This window comes from Rutilus rutilus, assembly GCF_951802725.1.
Source record: "Rutilus rutilus genome assembly, chromosome: 16".
NCBI classification, from domain to species: Eukaryota; Metazoa; Chordata; class Actinopteri; order Cypriniformes; family Leuciscidae; genus Rutilus; species Rutilus rutilus.
In genome coordinates this window covers 30,260,550-30,284,095 of record NC_140224.1, presented here as the reverse complement: position 1 = coordinate 30,284,095, position 23,546 = coordinate 30,260,550, and the positions used below count along the sequence as shown (strand labels likewise).

At 37.3% G+C, this 23,546-nt stretch overlaps 2 protein-coding genes across 2 annotated transcripts in view; one reads left to right on the top strand and one right to left on the bottom strand.

Moving 5' to 3' along the window:
* Nucleotides 1–11,249, top strand: part of unc13d (unc-13 homolog D (C. elegans)) — a 16,847-nt gene extending 5,598 nt beyond the window's left edge. Inside the window, exons 10-36 of the mRNA XM_084435219.1 lie at nt 46–223; nt 309–353; nt 451–522; nt 634–703; nt 929–1,033; nt 1,843–1,935; nt 2,139–2,239; nt 2,380–2,497; nt 3,807–3,928; nt 4,026–4,116; nt 4,370–4,426; nt 4,539–4,636; nt 4,792–4,843; nt 4,957–5,087; nt 5,238–5,358; nt 5,470–5,622; nt 5,720–5,815; nt 6,353–6,559; nt 7,409–7,483; nt 7,580–7,659; nt 7,741–7,846; nt 8,104–8,175; nt 8,692–8,775; nt 8,853–8,973; nt 9,406–9,529; nt 10,669–10,865; nt 11,007–11,249. Of these exons, the coding sequence (XP_084291345.1) occupies nt 46–223; nt 309–353; nt 451–522; nt 634–703; nt 929–1,033; nt 1,843–1,935; nt 2,139–2,239; nt 2,380–2,497; nt 3,807–3,928; nt 4,026–4,116; nt 4,370–4,426; nt 4,539–4,636; nt 4,792–4,843; nt 4,957–5,087; nt 5,238–5,358; nt 5,470–5,622; nt 5,720–5,815; nt 6,353–6,559; nt 7,409–7,483; nt 7,580–7,659; nt 7,741–7,846; nt 8,104–8,175; nt 8,692–8,775; nt 8,853–8,973; nt 9,406–9,529; nt 10,669–10,865; nt 11,007–11,110 (2,873 nt within the window). The 3' untranslated portion in view covers nt 11,111–11,249. The remainder of the gene's footprint in view (nt 1–45; nt 224–308; nt 354–450; nt 523–633; nt 704–928; nt 1,034–1,842; nt 1,936–2,138; nt 2,240–2,379; nt 2,498–3,806; nt 3,929–4,025; nt 4,117–4,369; nt 4,427–4,538; nt 4,637–4,791; nt 4,844–4,956; nt 5,088–5,237; nt 5,359–5,469; nt 5,623–5,719; nt 5,816–6,352; nt 6,560–7,408; nt 7,484–7,579; nt 7,660–7,740; nt 7,847–8,103; nt 8,176–8,691; nt 8,776–8,852; nt 8,974–9,405; nt 9,530–10,668; nt 10,866–11,006) is intronic.
* On the bottom strand, nt 11,232–23,546 carry unk (unk zinc finger). The gene is made up of 15 exons (XM_084435220.1): nt 23,294–23,546; nt 21,663–21,872; nt 21,398–21,574; nt 20,505–20,635; nt 20,251–20,386; nt 18,531–18,648; nt 17,768–17,852; nt 17,391–17,611; nt 16,828–16,893; nt 16,565–16,733; nt 15,726–15,824; nt 15,407–15,592; nt 14,171–14,355; nt 13,346–13,606; nt 11,232–12,775 (listed from the first exon to the last, which is right to left on the bottom strand). The coding sequence occupies exons 1-15, from the start codon at nt 23,443–23,445 to the stop codon at nt 12,638–12,640; spliced, it is 2,334 nt and encodes a 777-aa protein (XP_084291346.1). The 5' UTR covers nt 23,446–23,546; the 3' UTR covers nt 11,232–12,637.

The window sequence follows — 23,546 nt, the reverse complement described above, 5'->3', positions numbered from 1 at the left end:
CAACCTCTTACATGTGTCTGACCTTCTCTGCATTTTTGATAACAGGATTCAGTGATCCGTACTGCCTGCTGTCGATCCTACATGAAGACAAGGATCCTCATGGAGCTGGGTCATCCAGTAAACCTCAGAAAGCAGTAGTGCGGGATTCAGCGAAGGGGCAGGTGTTGGAGACAACCATAAAGAAACAGACTCTCAACCCCATCTGGAATGAGACCTTCAAACTGTGAGTACGCAAAAACTTTTAGAGAAAGTATTTGACCGGCTGTTGATGGATCGTTTTGTTTCAACGCTTGGCTCCTCTTTTACAGAGAGTTTGAAGACATCTCAAATGCCAATTTCCACATGGAGATGTGGTGAGTGAAGAGATTTTTTTAAATACTGATTGGATTGTACTGGATATGGTTTTAGTATATTTGAATTCTAAATACCTCAGAAATGTTTGTTTTAAAGGGACAAAGATGAGGAGGTGTCACTGGTGCAAAAATTTGATGAGTTTCGCACAAACATCCATGGACTTAAAAGGTTTGAAACATTTAAGAGAAGTTTTTACAAATTTAAAGTATTTCACATAACAATTTTCCAAATAGTGCTGGCATTTAATTTAATGCTGAGTGTTCATCTGTCTCTTCACAGGATGCTAAAAGATGCAAAAAAAGAGAAAGGCCAGGATGATTTTTTGGGGTGTATTGTTCTAAAACTGAAGGTATTCTGCATCACACTGGTTTATGACTGCATTATTATGATTTTCAACATATCAGACCTGTATCAAGCCCTGTCCTACATTGTTTACAAATATTGTTTATGCAATATTTAAATAAATCTTATAATATGATATTATTATTATAATATAAAGTACACGGAAATCTCAATCTCTCATATTTCTGTTGCATGGCATGTGCTTTACTGTATGTGTGTGTGTTGTGGGCAGGACCTGCATTGCACAGAGGACACATGGTATAACCTGGAGCCCCGAACAGAGACATACCCAGACAGAGGACAGTGTCATCTTCAGCTTAAATTCATTCATAAAGAGGTGAAGGCTTTTTCTCCTGTGCGAATCAGCTGGTCATAATGTTGTCCAGTACTTAAAATTGTGCTTTTTGTTTGGTTAACTGGTAAAGATCACAAAAACGATCTTCCACTGTGTTGCAAGTACTTTTTTAAAGAAGTGTCATTTGAATGTATGTTTGTTTGTTTTTTAAAGTGAAGTGCAACTGTGTGAATGACCACAGCATGTGGCCTTATTTTCAATTCATCTTGTAATGTTTGAGAACTGAACCTAAATATGCATGCACGATTATTTATGGCACGGTTATTATCATTAACTAAAATAAAAACCAAAAACTGTTAAAAAACATTGTTAATCGAAATAAAACTAAAATATAATATAAATAAGAGATGATGTAGAAATGTTGCCTTGGCAAATAACTGAAATAAATTCGAGTTGAAGCAGTAAAATGACTAACTGGAAAGTAATATTTAGAATTTTTTTTATAAAAATGACAAAAGCATATAACAAAGTATAAACTAAAATTAAAATGAATGCTGAAAATATAAAAATAAATACAAATATTAATTTAAAATGTGGAAAAAAAACCTATAATAGTATATAAATACTGAAATAACAGTGATATGTGGTATGTTATCCAAAGTGAATGACAAACAAAGTGGCAAAGTTGTAAGAAAGACTATTTCTGTTCTTTCTTGACTCCTTTGAAATAGACCAAAAATAAGGCTAAACCAGAGTTGAGCATTGCAACCTGTCTATTAGACGTTTGGTACACTTCATATATAGTTTATTTACTTGATTGTTGAATCTGATGGTTGAATTATGATTGGCAGAGAGATGAGAACCTGAGTGCTGGACGGAGTCCCTATGTGAACTACTGTGGCATCCTGCAACAATTTGTTCAAGCTCATATCTCTAAACAGCAGGTACTGTGGTCTTTAACAGAGAATTTATGAAAGCTTCTCTAAAAAATGATTAAATAACTTTCTAAAGCGGCCACTGTTTGTGTAAGCTTCAACAACACTTCCTGCTGCACTAATACTGCTTATATACTGTAAAGTTGAAACTCAGCTATTCTTTACATAATATTTTCTGCATCTCTCTCTCTCTCTCCGCTCTCACCCCTCAGGACAGTAACCCGTGGAAGGGAGAGTTGTGCGGGGAGGGGACGGCCCTGCTCGAGTACTACGCCAACCAGAATGACATTTCACCTTTCCTCCAAGACTTGGCGTAAGAACATGTCATATATCACGCTTAACATATCTGAACTCAACGGTGTTAGTGAGCAGTTTAAATGTGATGAATGGAGTACATGCTGACTGTTTTAAATCTATTTTGCATTTGTGTGGGTTGTTTGTGGGGTTAAACAGGAAGTGGGTAGCATACAGCAAACTTTACCAAAACCTGGAGGTGGACTCAACCGTGCTTTTCCAGCAGCTAACCAGTATAGAGTATCACTGGTGCCAACAGGAACTCCCCTACCAGCAGGTTGGTGATTCTTGTGCAGTTTTTTAGCCTATGTGATATGAAAGTTGACACATACAGATTTCAGAGTGGGTGCTGATGTACAGAATTAGAAAGTACTTTCTACGCTGCATCACAAGCGGGAATGTTGCAACAGTGTCACATGATGTGTTCACAGTTTATCACATAAATCATCAGTGTTTTCAAATTATATCATGTCATCCAATCGTCATGTTGTGGTAAAGTCGAGCTGTCTTTGCTGTCGCAAGAAAGTAGCAAAAAAATGTTTGTGTATATATAAAAATACTGTATATACATAAATACTACATAAGACTACCGTTTATTTAATTTTTTTAAAGAAAATACTTTTATTTAGCATTAAATTGATCAAAAGTGACGAACACATTTATAATGCTAAAAAGGATTTCTATTTCAAATACTGTCCTTTTGAACTTTCTATTCATCAAAGAATCCCGAAAAAATATCCACAAAAATATTAAGCTGCACAACTGTTTTCAGTGTTGATAATAAAAATGTTTCTTGAGCAGCAAATCAGCATATTTGAATGATTTCTGAAAGAGCATGTGACTCTGAAGACTGGAGTTATGATGCTGAAAATTCAGCTTTGCATCACAGGAATAAATTTCATTTGAAATTATATTAAAATAGAAAACAGTCATTTTAAATTTGAATGTTTTTTTTCACAATATTTTTTACTGTATTTTTGATCAAATAAGACTTTAAAAACCTTACCAACCCCAGACAGGTATATGTACAGTATATGCTGTATATATGTATTATATGTAATATAATGTCAGCCTAGGAAAATTTACATCTTAGCCCTTTATTGAAATATTATTAAAAATTATCTCATATTTTGTTAATTGTTTTATTTGTGATACTGCAATGAAACATGCCAAACTGAGTGGACATAATTTTTGGACAGGCAAGAAATCAGGAAAACAAGAGAGAACCAAACAAATAATAATAACTGATTATATTGTGGGCTTTTGTCTTCTTGCATAGTAAAATAAAACTTGTAGCTGTACACGTGGTAACCTGCAATTGTTACCTTTAAGAGGTATTTGTTCCTGATTTGACCCATAAAAAATAGTTTTGTTGGTATAAATGAATGCATATATATATATACTGTAGGTTAGTTCAGTGTTAGGTTAGTTCAAATATTTGTGTCTTGAATAAAACCAGGTAATTTACCATTTTTAGATTACCATTTTTAGTTTTTCCAGTGTATTTTGCCTTTTCTTTTTGCCAGATAATTTGGATAATCAAGATAACCTTTACCAAGTTTAGTGTTTTGTTTGTTTGCTAACAGAAACAGGAGTTAGGTGACTCTCTGCATGGGTTTCTGCAGTATGGGCTCTGCTTAGTGTCCAAATACAGGGACATCTATGCTCCAACCCCTAAAACAACACCACGGCTACACACACTGCTCAGGTAACACACACAGACTTACATAACATAAGTTAACCATGGATAATTTGTTTTTATGCAGAACTCCCATAAAGTATATTTATGTTTTGTGTTTATATAGAGTTCTTGTCCAGATTTGTAAGACCCGAGCATTTCAGAAGCTCAATCCTGCTCAATTTGACTTGCACGTTGAGGTCACAGATGCTGTTGTTGTGAGTTTTTTTATATTTTCAATATACAGATCTTACATGTTACACCACAATAAAATACGTTTTGCACACCTGTCCAAAGTAATGTTAATGAGAACAAACAGGCCAGTTTGGGGACTTTATATGTATGACTCAATTCAAATATTAAAAATTAAACACATTTCAATTAAATATTTGAATCGCTATATTTTTAAATAATGGTTATTTATTTAAAACCTTTTAAAAGTCACCTAAAAGCATGTTCCTTTTCTCCCAGAATGGCACAGTAGAGTGGTTTAACATCAAAAAAGGTTTACATCAGCCCATGACCAAGGTGAGAAACCATGCAGATTACTGACATTCATTCCAGATGCATATAGAAAATATAGGCTATTATTCCAATAATTTTGTGTGAGTTTAGGTTCATGAAAATTGCTCTTTGACAGGATCTGTTAGAGAAGGTCAGCGCCCTCTCTCGGTTGATTGGAGAAGTGCAAGAAGACGTTCGACTCAGTAAAGATGTCTGGAATAAGGTGTTTGTCAGGTAAGAATAATGAACTGCATATATACTATCATTTATATTGGCAATTTTTGTGCCACTTAAACAATAGTCAGTTAATTTGATAGCCATTCTTGTCCATCACGTCACTGACAAGTAGTCTTTATGACTCTTTGTAATAAAATACTCTCTGTTTCCAGTGCTGTGCAGTTGGATGTTTTCACTGTGGTTTACCAAAAACTGGACTCTCTGGTGAGAATCAAGAAATATACATAAAAAACTACTCTGCATTTCTTCTCTGATTAGACTTTTTGTATGGTCAGTAGATTATTGGTTGACCCGTGTGTGTGTGTGTGTGTGAACAGCTGGCTGATGAGTTAAGAGATACACTCTCTCAGTTGGAGAATCAAATGGATCAGCCGCTGGCAAACAGCCTGTTTCCTGTCTATCTCACTTTGCAAGCCATCCACAAAGACAAAGCCTTCTTACAAAAAAGGTCAGATGTTTGCCAGTGTTAATATTTAATCGAAATGCATTTTGTTCATAGCCTTGAGAGAACCTTACCACAACGTTAGCTAAAGTCCTAAAAATGGCTGGGGTATTTTCTGTCTTTATCACAAACATGAAGTATTGATTTCTCTTATAGAGGGAAGGTACTGCAGCTCACAAGTTTCCATGAGGATTTCAGAGATGCTCTTCCATATTGGTTAAACAAAGCCTTTAGCACCACAATGGCGAGGGTGGAAAAGGCTGTGCAAGTGGATCAGGTAAAAACTGTTTATCGTTCTTATTAATTCACATTAAGCACAAAATGTAAATGCCGTGATAAATTGAACATGTTGACATGAAGCTGAAGGTACATACTGTCTCTCTTGTAGTTGCAGCCACTGCAGACTGGAGCAGTTCCCATCAAGCACAGCTCTTCTGCAGTGGACATTGCAGCATGTTTGCATCCTGTTGCCCAGCTCTGGGAACAGTTGAGCTGGCCTGACCCGGAGGAGGCCTTCATGCTTATGGTCAAACTCACAGAGGTACACACATGCATTTCATTAAACTGAGATACAGTGGATGTGTATTACAGTGTGACCAAATAGCTCTCTCTTAATTCGTGTGCATTGTGTGTTACAGGATGTGTGTAAGATTTCATCAACTTACTGTCAGATGCTGAAGGCTCGAGTGAAGGAGCTCTCTGTGAACTCGGATCGAGACAGTGCTATAAAAATGGTGAGATGATGATGATAATGTCACTCATATTCACTGTACTTGCTGCTCAAAATCCTATTCTAAATGTTTCTGTCTATGGATAGTGGTTAGAAACCACGAGCCCTGTTCAGAGCCCTATGTTTCACAGACATATTGTCACCCCCATTCGAAACAAAGACTTCTTTGTTTTTCTTGCTAATCCAGTATGACATTTTTGTGATGGTTGATATTTACTTCTTTGAATGTACCCTTTTTTTGATTACCGTAGTCATTTGCATGTAAATATTTTGATATCTGGATTACTTTCACTTTTACTTCAAATAATATAGAATAAAATTTCTTTCAGATGTGCATGGAAAATTACTTATTCGTACTATATCTAGTTGTTAGCTGATATGTAGCATATTCTGGCTGGTTTATATAATAATTTGTATTAACATCTTGTTTTTCTGATACGTTTTTATATGTTCCGTATCAATATTATATGTTCTTTAACTTTGCATGGTGATTTTTATGATTATCTGCATTTGGTGATAATTGTATCTCCTCGTGGTTTAGCTGTGCGTGGTCGTGAACGATCTAGAGCATCTGCACACCGTTCTAACATGTCTGCCGCAGCGGCTAAACTGGGCAGGGCTCCGGGAACGCACGCAAAACGTGATTGGAGAAACTCAGTTCCAGAATACACTTCCATCACAGCTGCAACACACACAGTCCCTCCTGAACCGAGAGATCCGTTCTGCAGTCGACACGCTCGGAAAGAAGGTATCAGAACTGCGATTACATTATCAATGGCATCAGTTGAGAGATGATTTCATTTGTCATTTCATAGTTTTATATAAATTTTACTATTGAGAGTACAATCAGTGTCTCCAAACTGGCATCTATACTCAGTGTTGGGTGTAACGCATTACAAGTAACGTGAGTTACGTAATCAGATTACTTTTTTAAGTAACGAGTAAAGTCATAATTTTGAATTTACAACTAAATATATGAGTACTTTTGGTGTGAAAATAGAACCAAAAATATAACTTTTTATTATAAAAAAACAAACAAGCAAGGCCAGCCCAAGTGAGAAAAAGTAATGCAAAAGTAACATAGCCCATTACTTTCCATAAAAAAATTAACTAAGTAATACAATTAGTTACTTTTAGGGAGTAATGCATTACTTTTAAAAGTAAATTTCCCCAACACTGTCTATAGTACTGTTGTCAAAGTATGATGGGATTAACCTTGCTCTAAATCATAAAAATCAGTCTGATCTGAAAGGTTCTCATGACATTTTTCATAACATGGCTATTGTTGAACAGAGCGAACAAGTAGTGTTATAAACGTTCCATGAATGATGTACGGTCTTTTTGAGAACATTATTAAAGACCAGATAACTTTGAACACATGTATTATCAATGTTACTGGGAGAATGGTTTGTTCATAACTTTGAGTGCACCTTGCCACAGCGTTAGCTAGAACATTCCCTGTTAGATGGGAATAAGCCACTTTCCTCAGAGTAAGATTAACATGCCAGTTTTTCTATAAGAATAAGAGAGTTGCTCAGTGATGCTTTCACAAAACAACCAGAACACACTTCATCATGTTTCTTGTCACTCTTTTTAGTTAAAGACAGACATTGAGACACATGTTCGCAACATGGCTTCACGTCAAAGGCTTCCCTCCAGAGATACAGAGGAAGTAAGGCATTTATTTTTGAGTTTTATCAGCTAGAGGTTTAAAATGACTTTTTTTCTAATCCACTGCAATACTGAGTATTTAAATCTCTATTTTCAGGCTGTGGTTCCTTTAATGAAATATCTGGAAAAAGAGTTGAAGTATATGAATGAGAATTTGGTTCAGGAGAATTTTAACAGGTATCTTAACTTTTTTTTTCTTCAGCGTGACTATATCTGTATATTTTAGCCTTCTTGATATGTTTTAATTGTCTCTTTCAGTCTTCTTATGCCATTGTGGATGAACTCAGTTAAGATTCTGCATCAGATGTCTAAGCTAGAGGACAGTCACCTGGTTTACTTTCAGAGATTACTGTACACACTGCAGGTTAGTTCAGCCTTTCAGTCTATTCCTAAATATTACACTCTAGCATGTCACTCGTTTTGCTACTTCAAAGCGTTTGGTTTGTTTCTAAACTGTCAGAATTACAATTTTCTACCCAGAACCACATATTAACACATTAAAAATACTCAGAACGCCTTAGTAACCTCTTAGCACGGTGGAAAGTTTTGCATAGATATATATCACTTCTCATATTTTCTTCAGAAATGCAAAAATCTAGTTTTATGTGTTTGTTTTGTCAGTGTTTAGAACAGTGTTTTTATGCTGAAGGGAATGGACTACCTAATGAAACACTACATACTGAGGAATATAAGGTCAGTGTTATTGTTTGTTCCCTTTCAAATATGTATACTACTGCTCAAAAGTGGTTTTAATACTTTCGTTCAGCAAAAATGCATTACTTTGATCAAAAGTAACAGTAAAGACATTTATGATTTTACAAAAGATTTCTATTTCAAATAAATGCTGTTTGTTTGAACTTTCTAATCGTCAAAGAATGACAATTTTTCATTAAAATATTATGCAGAACAACTGTTTTTAACATTGGTAATAAAAAAAGCTCCAAATCATCATGAGACATTGAAGACTGGAGTAATGATGCTGAATATTCAGATTTGCCATAACAGGAATTAATTACATTATAATATATATTTAAATAGAAAACACTTAATTTACTTCTTATAATATTTCACAATATGACTGATTTGACTATTTTTGATCAAATAAATGCAGCCATGGTGAGCATAAGAGACTTCTTTCAAAAAAAGAAAAAAAATCTTACCAACACCAAGCTTTTGAACGATTGTGTATCCATGATTATTTTTCCTCAGACGTTGCGGGTAAACCTGACGCAAAACTCTTTAAGCTCTAATCAGCTGATAGAGAAGTTCTTCGAGAGGAATGTGTGGGAACAGGTGAGATCAGAGTATGAAATTACCCATAAGATCCAGCAAAGTGTTTCCTGACATGGATTTGTTTACATTTCTTACAGAAAGTGTTTAATGGAGAGAAATACGGAGCCGTCACTCTCATCACCTCGTACAAACGCTCGGAGGAGAAACTGCATGTAGAGGTTCTCAACGCTGTCAATCTAATTCCTCTCGACTCCAATGGTGAGAAGACAAACGCTCGCCTTTTATATTATGCTTGCTAATCTAAAAGAATGTGGAAATCTGATGAATCATGAGCCAGTAGGTCTTCTGTGGAACACAAAGGAAGATATTTTGAAGAATGTCTGTAACCAAACAGTTGATGGGCCCCATTGATACTGTGGTTTGGTTACCCACATTCTTAAAAATGTCGTTTGTGTTCAGCAGAAGATATACATTCATACAGGTTTGAAACAACTTGTGGGTGAATAAATGATGGCAGAATATTCATTTTTGGGTGAACTATCCCTTTAAAAATATCTGAATGTCATTGCATTAGATACATTTTCAGAAGTGGCATCGGCACATAAATGATGCTGCAGCTTTTCTCAGAATGAATTTTGTGCCTCTGATCCCTGTTGATCCTATAAAACTGGATTGTTTTGTTCATTACAGGTTCCAGTGACCCTTTTGTTCAGCTGTCTCTAGAACCAAGACACGTGTTCTCTGAAGTAGAGTCACGATCCACCAAAATCAAGAGCTGTGATCTCAACCCATTGTTTGAAGAGTCCTTTGAATTGTATGTAAACGAAGCACCCACTCTCATGGCAACGAACACCCTTACGGATTCAGTTCACTTTTAGAATCTGAAGTCATACAAAACTCCCTCTTTTCTCATTGGCTGGGTATTAAGATAAACAGATGTAGAGGATTCAAATTAATTTGAAAAAAATTATAATGGTTTGTAGTCTATAATAATAGACAGCCAATGTTACTCATTGAGAGGTTATTTTGTGATGGAATAATTATCAAAATTTTATTGGAGCTGTACACGCATTATGCAGCGAGGGAGATGCTGATAACTATGCCACACACACACACACACACTTTCAAGCTCTCTTTTAGTAAAAGCCCCAAATTTAGGGTGTTTACCAAACAAGAATGTACTAAAAACATACTTTGCGTTATTTTTTGATGATCCCCGTTCACACGGATTCATGAAAACGAAAAAAAAAAAAAAAAAAAAAACCCTGTACTATGTATGCCAAGCGATGTTACTTTGTAAAGATACACTACACACCTAGACTGAACACATCATAAGCATGCGCATGACGTCACCGTTTTCACAAATTCACATTTTTGTAGTTTAGACGGAGACAATAACGGTATCATTTTCAAACATTTGCAGTTTAAACCCTGTTTTCTGGTCCCCAAAACATCATAGTTGTATAAATGAACGGCCAAAACGCATAAAAAGCTTCCCTGTTTTAGTTGAAAATGGCCCCTTATGCTCTTTATAAAAGCCTTTCAGTAACCTCTATCACCCGTGTTCACTCATTAGCCCCAATCTCCATCATTTAGCTTAGTTTGTTGCACATCCGAACAACAATAGTAGAGGGTGACAAAGAGAAAGAACAAATACAAACTGCTAAATTGAATAGAGATGTGGGTGTCTTTAGAGCAGGGGTTCTTGACTCTGGCAGTCGAGGTCCACTTTTCTGCAGAGCTTTTCTCCAACCCTGAACAAGCTAGTCAAGGTCTTCAGCATTACTAGAAAGTTACAGGCAGGTGAGTTAGATCAGGGTTGAAGAAGCTAAATTCTGCAGGAAAGTGGACCTCAAGGGCCAGAGTTGAGAACCCCTGCTTTAGAGGATCCAAATATAATTGCTATTGCCGTTTTATGGTTGTAATGTGGTTTCTGTCCTCTGGGGGTAACAGTGCCATAACATTAGAGAAGTGCCAGTCTCCAGGAGCATGTCTGCTGGTGACAGTGCTGGACCATGACACTTTGAGGAGCGATGACTTCGAAGGAGAGGCGTTTCTGTCTCTTAAGGCAGTGCCAGGAGTCGGAGGCGGACCCCACAATCCAGAGCCCGCACAGATACGCCTACCTTTGATGCACCCCAAACCCAACAGTACGTCACCTACATGCACCCCGTTTAAAATAAAATGAGATTGGAACGACATAGTACACAAAATGTACTTTTTTTTCCCCCCCTTTAAGCATGTTATATGTATAGCGATTCAATATGCTCTTGTGCCATCTGTTTTTGCAGGTGAAAATACTTTGAGGTTACTTGAAGCCAGGAAGGGTGATAAAGAAGCTCAGGCCTTCGTTAAGTTACGCAGGCAGAGAGAAAAGAAGTCTCAGGAAGCCTGAGAGGACATGAACATGACCAAACTATTATTATTTTTCACTTTTCTGTCCATTGTTATATAAAAAACATTATTTAATGGCCAACTTTTTTAATGTAATGTGTAATGTGTAAAAAAAATAAACATTTTCATCCAAAAATATACATTTATTGTCTTTTACAAAATCAGACTGAGACACTGTATATGGACAAAACTTGAGCATGTGATTTCTGAATTCACAGTGAAGTTCTGTTTCAAAGGAAGTCATCTGTTGAGCATCCCATATAACTGTGCCTTCAAACTGAATTCAACTAAAATCATCCAAATAGATCGAAAGTCAAGCCCTCTTTTGACAGCCGTAGCTTATGACTGCTCTTATGTTTGGTAATCAGTGCACATGATTTATATTCTCCAGGTGTTCACATAAAACGCCTTTACATGAACAGAAAGCTGCAGTTGGGAACGTGCTGTTGGTTTAGTAAACTTATTAATTCGATCAATGCATTAAATAAAATATGCACATTCTAGGAATTACATAAAAAGTGTACGCCGCCTTGCTTTTTGCCCTCGAGTTTACCATGACAAAAAAAAAAAACAAAAAAAAAACCTGAGAATGAAAAGCTGCAAAACCTTTTTTTTTTTTTTTTTTTTTTTTTTCATTTTGCTGTGTCCCCTGGAATTTCTCCTTTAAAAAATCCTACAAAAGTAATTGTAAATTTCCTATATAGCTACCTACTATGCTAATCCGTATTAATTACGAAATCTTCCCGTCTGGTAAAAGTTGTTTAAGCTGCACTGAAGATACACAAACTGCATGTCTTCTGTAAACATTAAACATTTCAGAATGTTTTGGAAGGACATTCCACATTTCGACTTAAAGATGTTAAAAAATAAAATAAAATAAAAGGATTGTCTTACTATATATATATATGTGTTGTATGTGTTATGCTTCTACATAAAGCATATAGGGAATATCAGAATTTGGTATGATAATCACTTAAATGGTTCCTTAATGCGTTTCATGTAAGCACTAACTCAATTATCAGTGCATCACAAAACCTAGACAAGGTCTGAATACTAATACAGGTTATGTTCTCATTTAAAATACATGGGAAATTATGATTACAATGAGACATAGGCATATTATTATATATGTGATGTTTTGTCCCCACAATAAACATGAAAATATCACAAACTGATCATGTATGTCATAATTTTTTCTTTTTGAGGAAGAAAATGGTCCCACTGAGTTTTAGGACTGATTGCATGCTAGTGTAAAAGGATATGGCATGGCATGTCTTCTTGATATGGTCAATATGCATCTAACAAGATCATATTTCCCAATAAAGTCTCAGCTTTTAGCCAAGATAAGGCTGAGGTGGTTTCATTTCTTTTAGATTTGGGCTTTGTAGGATACATTTAGCCCCAGCTTTAAACCGAGAACTTCGGCAATATCCAAATGAGATCCTGTGTGGGGGTCGGGGGTTTATGTTTAGTGTCTGGATTATAGCATTAGAATTACGTCAGAGTTTATGACTGGGATGTTCATGCTCTACTGGTGTTCGGAACACAGCGGGCATTCTGTCGAGGATGCACATCGTTCGCAGTGAAGGCCATGTTGGCATGGTAACGTCACTGATCCCATCTCATCGCAAGATAGACAATACAATCTCTGCTTCCTGAACACAGCCTGAAAGAAGGAATGAGGCACAGAGAGAAGACAGATTCAAATACAGTCCAACATGCCTGTCCAACAGTCCAACATGATTATTAGGTGAACCTTGAAGAAATCTCCAGGTCACATATTACCAGAATCATAACAGGAAAAAAAAGATGAAATTACATTTTCACATTATTTTTATGTCCCCCCTTTTATTATCACAAAAATATTGTATTTAAAATGTAAAGCACGATTGCAGGTTAACTTGACGGTAATATTTGTTGTTCAGAAATAAGAAAATAGCTAAATAAAATAACCCTAAAATTAGCTTGAATAATATAATATAGGTTTAACACTTAACACTTGGTTAAACACTTTACAATAAGGTTTAATTTGTTAACTAACAATGAACAATACTTCTACAGCATTTATTAAAGTTAATGTTCATTTCAAAAATTTTAAGATCAAAAGTTGTGCGTTAACTGCACTGTGAACTAACATGAACATTACGATTTTTTATTAACAATGGTTAATAAATGCTGTGAAAATGTATTTCTCACTGTTAGTTTCTGCGTGACAGTTGTCAGGTGTGTGAATGACCTGTTCTACGGTGCGTAAGCAGGAGCAGATCTGTGCCTGCAGGCTGCAGATGGAGCTGAGTGGAAGTCTGTGGAGTAACTGTAGCTGGTGAAACTGTAGATGTGGGTTTTCTGCGTGCCGTAGGCTCTCTAGCGCCTCCTCCAGGAGAGCTGCTTGCTGCTGCGCCTCCACTTCAGTCTGCCGCGCTCGCTCCGCCTCCCTACCCAGCTGCCCCACCACTTGACGAGCTTCCTCCGCGTCTGCTTTCAAGACGGCCAATGACTGTGGCAGTTAACAGAAAAGCTTGTTCATCATAGTCACGAGTGCCTTTACATATTACAGCCCAGCATGTATTTGTATTCTGAAACTTGGCATATCATGAAGAACAACAGACTGAAAATGTTGTTTACATGCAAACAGGATAGTAAATCATCACTTCCATGTGCAAGTCTTAAAGCTACAGTACCAACATCATCCTGATTATTTTTTAGAGTCAGAAAAAGGGTGGAAAATGAGGGCAAGGGGAAAAAATAAAATTCTATAAAAGTGTGAAATATGGTCCTTAAAATACAGTCTCCCATTCCTTTAAGACACACACACACAAATGTTGTGTTTTCATGTTTTATGGGGACTTTCCATAGACATGATGGTTCTTATACTGTACATATTATATCCCCTTACAATAACCCTACCCCTAAACCTGCACAAAAAAACATCAAAAAACATCACTTATAAGCTGTTGGCAAGGATTTCAGATACTGCTATCTTTGTGACAACATTTTGTCTCCAAAATGTAGGGTTTAACAGGCCACACACACAAACATACACACACAGATGGAGTCTGACCTGAGCCATCTGTCTCCAGCTGTGGTCCCAGTGTTTCAGCACCCTGTGTGCATCCTCCACTTCCTGTTTGAGACGTGACGCCTCGGCATACATGCTCCCCGTGGAGAGCAGGGCAGGGGGGGTACCTGGCGAGCTTTGGCCTGTCGGAAAATGTTCCCAAATACTGCTGTTCATGCCATTTAAACCTACAAAAACAGAACAAAATCACATTAGACTGGATCCACTGCATTGTCTATCCCGTTCATTACAACAAAACAAAACTGCTTTGTTTTAAAAAGACAACTGATAATTCAATCTAATGCTACATGTGACCGTTGTATACGCTGTAAACAAGAAAATTGACCTAGTTATTTCACAAGAGGTCTAAACTCGTTATCAAGCACGAGCCTTGCAAAAAAGCAGACACTGCTTAATAAGAGTTTAAGATGAATAACACAGTTTAAAGGGATAGTTTAAAATTAGCCCATGATTCACTCACCCTGAAGCCATCCTAGGTGTATATGACATTCTTCTTTCAGACCAATACAATCAGAGATATATAAAAAAAAATGCCCTGGCTCTTCCAAGGGAGTGAATGGGCACCATTTTTTTTTAAAGTCCATACAAGTGCATCATATCCATCATAAAAGTGTCCCAAACGGCTCAGAGGGGTTAATAAAGTGTTTGTTTAAGAAAAAGATCCACGACTAAAATAACTAGCTTACGGCAGACGGACGAACGCATCGATTAACGCCAAAAGAGTAACCCTTGAACTTGACGCACAACGTAATGATGAACGCGGTTGCCTAGCCGTTTGTTTGAACCGCGAGAGGCATCAAAGCTTACGCTACTCCTACATCCTACGTAATACATCGTCAAGTGTTGCTCTTTCGGCGCAAGTCGACTTGCGCATGGCCGTCTGCCGGAAGCTAGTTATTTTAGTCGATAAAGTTTTAAATATGGACATTTTTCTTACAAGAACGCATGGCTTCGCTTCAGAAGGACTTTATTAACCCCTCAGAGCCGTTTGGGACACTTTTATGATGGATAAATGCACTTGAATGGCCTATTCACTCCCTTGGAAGAGCCGGGACATTTTTTTTATATAACTCCGACTGTATTCGTCTGAAAGAAGAATGCCATATACACCTAGGATGGCTTAAGTGTGAGTAAATCATGGGCTAATTTTCGTTTTTGGGTGAACTATCCCTTTAACACATCATTAACCAAGTCAGCTGCCATAAAAATAACACAAACCTAAAGAACCATGGGATGTCCCTAAAAAGCTGCTCTCTGATTGGCTGGGCTGTTGCAACTGCGTTGAGAGGAATGGAGAATGGTGAGCTCTGATTGGTGGAGAAGGTGAGGGTGATCTGAAAGACGATGGGCTACTCAGGGAGCCAGGGATGTTGACAGGTGCTGAACTCTGTAACTGACTGCCTCCTGTGGAAAAAGAATAACAAAAACAGAACTGAAGATGGATGTCAAAGCTGAATTTCTGAGGTTATGACAGCACAGTTTACAGCAGCAACGCTATCCTATCTTTTTTTGATAAGACAGTAAAGTCGTCACCAACCTAACATGAGGCCCATGCTGGGTAGAGCCGAACTCTCCAGACTTTTCTCAAGAGCTGAGACTCCAAAGTCATTCAGGTCCAGATCATCCAGGGCAGATTCTAGTGAAGAGGAGAAATATGTTGTTTTAAACATACAGAACATTCATAATTCTACTCAATAGTAAAGCTCAAGGTATATTTAAATGTATTTGTATGTATTGTGTGTCACAATGAGCGAGAAAGCTTGACATGGAGCAGCTAAATCTCCAACTTCTGAGGAATCACCCATTTTTAACAAACGGCAAATGGCTTTTCGGAGATGGCGAGAACTAAGGGATTTGAAATGCTGTAAAGGTGAAGCGGAGATGGCGTTTTTAGTACTCAACCGGTGAGTAGTGTATTTTATTGAACAGATAAATTGTCATATGTAGCTCTCTAACAGAGTTCACTGTAAAACATTATCTAATGTAAAGGGTAATTTCAATATGCTTGTTGTATTGGAATTTATTTTCAAGGAAGTACCATGTCTATTATTGGGTAAAGCTACTGTAACATCTTCAGCTAGTCAGATTTAGATCCTTTCCATCTAAAATGGTTATATCTCTTAAGTCTAGTAGTGAATGTTTTATGGATAAAACAGGATAATCTCTCTCTCTCTCTCTCTCTCTTTTTTAGTCATGAGAAAGAACTGTATTCATCAGCACAGTCATGCAGAGCTGAAGTATAATACATTTTCTCCTGCAAAATGCATGGTTTCATTTTTTTTAAATGCTAAAAAGGCCAAAAGTTACATAGTGTACCTTATATATTTAGTAACAATTTAATTTTAGGGTGTACTATCTCCCTGACCAATCACTCACCCACTACAGACTCCACTGTGTCACTTGTAGGGTAGAAAGGAAGAGCGTTGGCGTTCATGCCTGAAGAGAGGCCGGGGGGTGCAGGGCTGGGTGGGGTGGCTGCCAGGCTGGAGGGTACGCTGGAGGACATACTGAGAGGACTGCCGACAGGCAGAAACACCAACAAATCCTGAAAACACACAACATGGAATAATACAAGAGGTGCTTGGCCTATTTGCAGTTTTCATTTATGTTTGTCTGTTTTGAATCAATGTGACTAATACCTGTTTGCTATGCATGGAGGAAATATCTCTGCTGCGATGTTCCATTGAAAAATTTCTATATTTGGCCTGTATGAAAGATAGTAAAATTGTTATAATAGAACAAAAAAACACTTGTTTTTCCATTTATGGAGATTTCTGGTGAATATTTCAACTTGTATGTGAAGCATCAATCCTTGGAATTCACTCAAATGTCATCAACTTTACAAAGAGCTATACTACTGTTCAATAGTTTGGGGTCTGTACTTTTGATAATAATAAAAAATCTTTCTTGACCAGCAAAATCAGCATATTAGAATGATTTCTGAAGGATCATGTGACACTGAAGACTGGAGTAATGATGCTGAAATTTCAGCTTTTCCATCACAGGAATAAATTATAATTTAAAATATATTAAAATAGAAAACATACATCTTAAATTGTAGTGTGACTCATTTTTATGACTTTTCCTGGCCTGGAAATCATAATTTCCATGACAGAGAAAACCTTGCGTTTGTGCCAAGAATACCAATGCCTTCAATCTGAGGCCTTCAAATAAAAGAATTAAGAAAGTGTTATTGCTTTACCTGGTCTTCCCTCTCAAACCCAGGGGCTTTCCCATAACCCCCCTCTCCCCCTAGACAGGCATCAAGACTGGAGGACTCTTCAAACAGAACCCTTCCCAGCAGCCCTTCCTCTGTGGTGGCACTCGGGCCACTCTGGCAGAAGTCTTCAAAGGTATTGGGGCAGGAAGTTGCAAGAGGTGAACTGCATTGTGCGGCCAGCTGCTCATCACTGACACTTACTTCTGAGAAGCAAAACGGAAACGACACAATCATGATATACACCAAAATTAAATACCTCACACCACCATTCACATTTACAACAGATATAAAACATCCAATACAATGTACAGTATAGTGTAAATAGTGTCATCACATAACTTTCCAAAATGTAACCTTACTTTCTAAATGAGCAAAAGCGCAGAACGGCCCTCTGGGACAGTTGCCACTCTGCTGAATGTCATTGCATTTGGTGGATTTGTAGATCTGTGGAGGAAAACATGAATTATTGGGAAAATAAGAAAATGATAGCGGTGCTTGCTTATTTAAAAGCACCAAAAAAAATATCGGGGTGTTGCTATGCGGTTGCTAGGGTGTTCTGAGTGGTTTGGCTTCTTCTCTACAATCTTGGTTCTCAACAAGGGGGCCTCAGAAAGCACACAAAGAGGCATCAAGATAACTTAAAATAATTTAAACTAAGATCAAACAAGCATTACAATAAGTTAAAACGACTAAAAATCAACTTTTATACAGAAGAATCATTTTGTACATGCCAAGCTCTAACATATTTAATTGGGTAGAAATTAAAAATATTTAAAAAAAATCCTGTAAATCAGTTTCATATTAATTATAACAGAGCCCCACACATGATATGTGGACAAAAATGTATATCATGGCCACAAATTTGTTCTCTCATTTATTTTAGTAAGTCGTGGCCATGATTTACAAATGTATTCCCTCATTTTAGTTAAATTGTGGCCAGTCTTAAGCCAAAGGGCCAAACAAAATAGCAACCTTAATGAGCATTACAAGCTTAGCATAATCAAATAGGCACAGTTTTATTAGATCAGGTTCATAAGTGCGCAAGAACATAAATGTCCTTGTTCAGGCAGTAAATGTTGATGTTAAACAGAGTCCAGCTCCATTAGATTGAGTGTGAAATACCTCCGGGTGGAACTGCTGTTCTGTCCGCGTGTGGCAGTACTGGCAGCTTTCTCCGCTCTCACACTTACTGGGGTCTCCCCACTCGTCACTGTGCTTCACTGAGGGACACGGCAGGGCTCTTCAAGAACAAACAAACGTGATTAGCATGGAAGATGTCTGATGTCAGATGTCAGAGCAGGAAATTAAGTTCATTCAAATGGAACTGCACACATGGCGATCTGATTTGACAATACTTTTTAAAGGAATAGTTCAGATTTTTTTTTTTTTTTTAAACGATTACATGTCATGTAACAGTTAACTAACATCAGAGAAATGTGAATGTGTTGTTAAATTACATACATATTAACTTAAAAGTTATGTCAAGTAAATATTTTAGGTCAAAGGAGTTCTGCTGACCAAAAAGTCTGGGAATCTACAATAATTCACCCAAAAAATAAAACCGAAACTCAAACTGAAAATTCAGGATGCACTTGGCTGAAAACCAAAACCATTTTATATATATATATATATATATATATATATATATATATATATATATATATATATATATATATATATATATTAATATTGGATATTATTAGACTTAATTTCATGAATGAAATAAAATTAATTAATATATAAACAAAAATGGTGTCTAATTAAACGAATTCATAAAACTTTAACAATTTATATTTATAAATGTAATCAAATTTAAAACAAAAAAAAATTCTGTCAAACAAGGTGCTGTACAACATAACTTGTATACTATGTAAATTAAAACACGAAAAAAAAATAAAAAAACGCCACGGGCGTCATGCGTGATTCAGTTTGTACAGTAGGTAAAACTACGGCACTCACACGCGCAGAACATGCAGACTTTTTAGCGCCACACATCATTGGAGAGAAGCGATATTAAACATCACTGTTTCGGCCCTCCAAAACTATTTCACCCGAAATCAAAACTGCTGTTTCTGCTGAATATTTTTGGTTGTCAAAATTTCAATGCATCACCACACTATATCATTCCAAACTTTATGATCACTTTCACATGAAACACAAACAGAGAACACATCATTAAAGCAAATGCGAGTTTTGGCAGAGGGGAAGAATATTAGGGAATAACAGCTTAAATCTAGGTCTTTTCTTCACTTGGAATATAAAATATTAGCCTGGCTAACGTCCACATGTTCATTTTCTCGTATTTGAGGCGTGGTTTACGAATGCCCAGAGCCGTTTATTGGGCGCTACGAATGTCTATCAAATGCGCCTGCACGTAGCTCATAGCCAGTCGTTTCAATTATACCAGATGACGTATGTAGAGCGACAGAAATTCGACGAGGAAGACGACAATGGGTCAAAGATTTATGTGTACACGATGGCGTTCAGCGAATATTGCCGTCTAAACTACTTAGAACACTATCTAAGGCTGCATCGAAAGGTAACTTCGCGTCTGCTGCCATGTTGGATCCATAGATATAAACAAACTGCTTCGGTGTGTCGCATAGACGTCGTCATCGTCTTGCTGCTCCCTCCCCGTTCTGTGATTGGTTCCCTTTTTGAGGGGGAAATCTGGTCCATGGTGTCCAGGCTGCCTAGCAGCGTGAATAAAATCGCGCTGCGTGTAAGGCAGCATGGGGAAACCCAAGCTAATAAAATATAGCATTTCTGTCCCTTTTTCATCAGCCTGAACTGTTGTTGTATGGAAATGATTTCTATACAATGAAGTATTTGTTGTTCAGACCTGTATTTGTGCTTATGAGGGCTCCGTCTGCGGTCTTTGCTGTTGTGATAGTAGGGACATGCATAGCCCTGACGGCACAGCCGAGGAGGTTTTTTGCAAAGCTCAGTCTTGTAGTGGGAGAGCACAAAACTGTTGTCTGCATGAAGAGAAATGAGCACAGAACGACATGAAGAATGACACAAATGTAAAGTGACATTTTAGTTCATATTCAAGTCGAGTGTGTGCATGTATGTATGTATCGAGGCTGATTTTACCTTGCCAGCGTGGATCTTCACTCAGGGTCTTTTCTATGAGTGCAGTGCTGGCCACAACTCCTGACTGCCCTTCTCCACATGTTCCCTCAACCAATCCAGTTGCAGCTTGGGCTTCTAACACCTGAACCTCTCTGAACAAGAAATTAAAAATATAAACGTCAGACCAAGAAAAAAATTCCACAATGAACACTATTGTTCGAAAGTTTGTAGTATATATATACTTTTATTCAACAAGGATGCATTAAATTGATCAAAAGTGACAAAAGTGGAAAAAGTGACAGTAAAGATATTAATAATGTTAAAAGATTTCTCTGTCAAATGAATGCTGTTCTTTTGAACTTTCTAATCAAACAAAGAATAAAAAAAATCCTGAAAAAAGTGTCACGTTTCTACAATACATATTAAGCAGCACAAATGTTTTCAACATAAAAATAAATGTTTCTTGAGCGCCATATTAGAATGATTTCTGAAGGATCATGTGACGCTGAAGACTGGAGTAATGATGCTGAACATTTAGATTTGCCATCAAAGGAATAAATAACATAAAAAAAATACATATATATGAACATTATTTTAAAATTACTTTAGCTTGTAATAATATTTCACAATATTACTGTATTTTTGAGCAAACAAACACAGCCATGGTGAGCATAAGAGACTTTTCAAAAATATGAAAAAAATCGTATCGATGCCAAAGTACATGGTTGTGATTCATAATAATAATAAATGTGGATGCAATACAATAATGACTTCAATTAAAAATAACTCTTTTTTTTGTGTGTGTGTCACAGAAGAGAACGAATATAGGTTTTGGAACGATACGATGAATAAATGTTGACAATTTTCATATTCAGATGAACCATTGCTTTAAAAGTCAGCTCCCTGGTCCCTACCTGATGTCATAGACAGGGCTACGGAGGTCATGGGAGCCGTGAGCAAAGGCACAGTGAGGGCCGTTCTTACTGCAGTGGCCCTTCCCATCGGTCTCGTGGATACAGGAGCCAGTCTTATAGTACCGCAGGTGATACCGCCTCTCCGTGTCTCCGGCTGTTCGGTGCAAAAACGGACACCTGGAAATAGATAAGTAAATTAGAGACAGATATCAACATAAATGCAGACACTGTGGCTTAAAAAAACGGAGTATCTGCTGGTTCTTACTCATCTCCATCGGGACAATTCCCTGCGCCCTCGTCGTATTTAACGCAGTACACATCAGGGCTGTAATTAAAAGTTCCATCTCGTCTGCGAATCGGCCTCCGCCGTCTCTGGTTCAGGAAGTGCCAGTGGAAGCAGGTGAAGGGCCGGTGCTGAGTGCACTTGTGCTGCACGAATAGGGGACACTGCTCCGTCCTAAACTCCTTCAGATACCTTAAACAGAGAAAGAAGAATAATATGAAAAATTAAGGAAGATAAAGCGCAAGGATGGGTTTGTGGGAATTTTTTTTGCTAAATTTGGCCCGTTTCAGGCATCAATAGAAAATTTGGAATTTTGTAATTGTAATATATACAGTATATATACACACTACCTGGTCAAAAACAAAGGATTTAAATAGGCAACTGCTTAAGAGTCTATGACTGGATCATTATTGTGTTTCTAGCATGTTATATGTTTTGGCAACAGTTCTTAACTCTAACTGATGGAGTGTGTAGCTTTGTGAAAGAATGCTTGGGAGGGAGCATACATGTTGTGATGTTATTTCCATCAAGAAGCGCATACATTTTTGGTTAAGGTCTTGACAATGCAAGAGTCGAGCACTCCAGCACATCCCCAAAGACTTTCAGTGAATTTAAGGTCTGGACTCAGAGGTGCGAAAATGATTCTTCATGTTCCTCCCAACCATTCTTTCACAATTTGAGCCTGATGATGAATCATGATGTGTCTTTCTACATGGCTGTTTAAGAAATGAAAAGCTACACACTCCGGTTAATCATTAGGGTTAGTGGAACTGTTGCCAAACATATAACATGCTAGAAACATAATGATCACTGCAATATTGATCAAATCATAGACTCTCAAGCATTTCCCTATTTAAATCCAAACAGTTACTTTTTTTGACCGGGCAGTGTATGTATATGTAAGTGTGTGTGTCTAGTTATGCTTAGCTGAAATATCTCCGTAATCACTCATGAATAACTGGAAAAGTCCAAGAAATTGTAAAATAACATGGCAATGTCATATAAACAACTATAGTGAGTGATTTATATAGTATCTATCTGGTTATGCTTGAATACTGTCCATGTCAATGGTGGTTAAAGCCCTGATATAAATTAATAAAATCTTAAAATGTCTTTGAAAAGTCTATAGTGAATATAAATGTTTTGGCTGTGTTCAGCTATAAAAAGCCTTACCAGCTAAATTTTCCTCTTTGTTCAACTTTCATTGATAATTTTGCAGTAGCAAATTACTAGAAAGTGTATGACAAAATCAGGCAAATTCATTGGTCATAAAATGTGGGAACCTATTTGTGTGGTGCTTCATCATCAGTTAAATGAAGCAGAGATCAAAATATCGGATGTAACTTAAACCACAATTTCACTATCCATAACATATCAGACTAAGCATCGTATAGCTTCCCTTATTGTGTTTACAAATCACCAGACCTCTTGCCAGGATGCTCAAGTGTATCCTTCATAATATAACACTGCTAGGCCTCCACAAAACACAACTCTTGATCCAGGTCATCACCAGAGCCCACAAATACACATCAGAGGCGGGTGAAATTAGTGATGCATGAAATATGTGATTTGCATGTGTAATCAGGTGGGTGTAAAGGTGTTTCATTACGTACGTGTAGTGCTGGGGTTTCTCGGGCTGTGCGTGCAGCACGTTAGCGGGGGACGTCGTGCCACCTGCCGAGGGTGAGGAGCAGGAGGAGGACGATGAAGGTCCCAGGTTGGCAGCGGCACCCGAAGAACCGGGCTGAGATGGTGCTTTCGACATGATTTATCGATTAATGGCCATCAAACAGTTTAATATTGGGAGAGCTGCGAAGTCCGCATTCTTTTTCGATGTGCGCATGCGCCAGATCTGGCGAAGAGGAA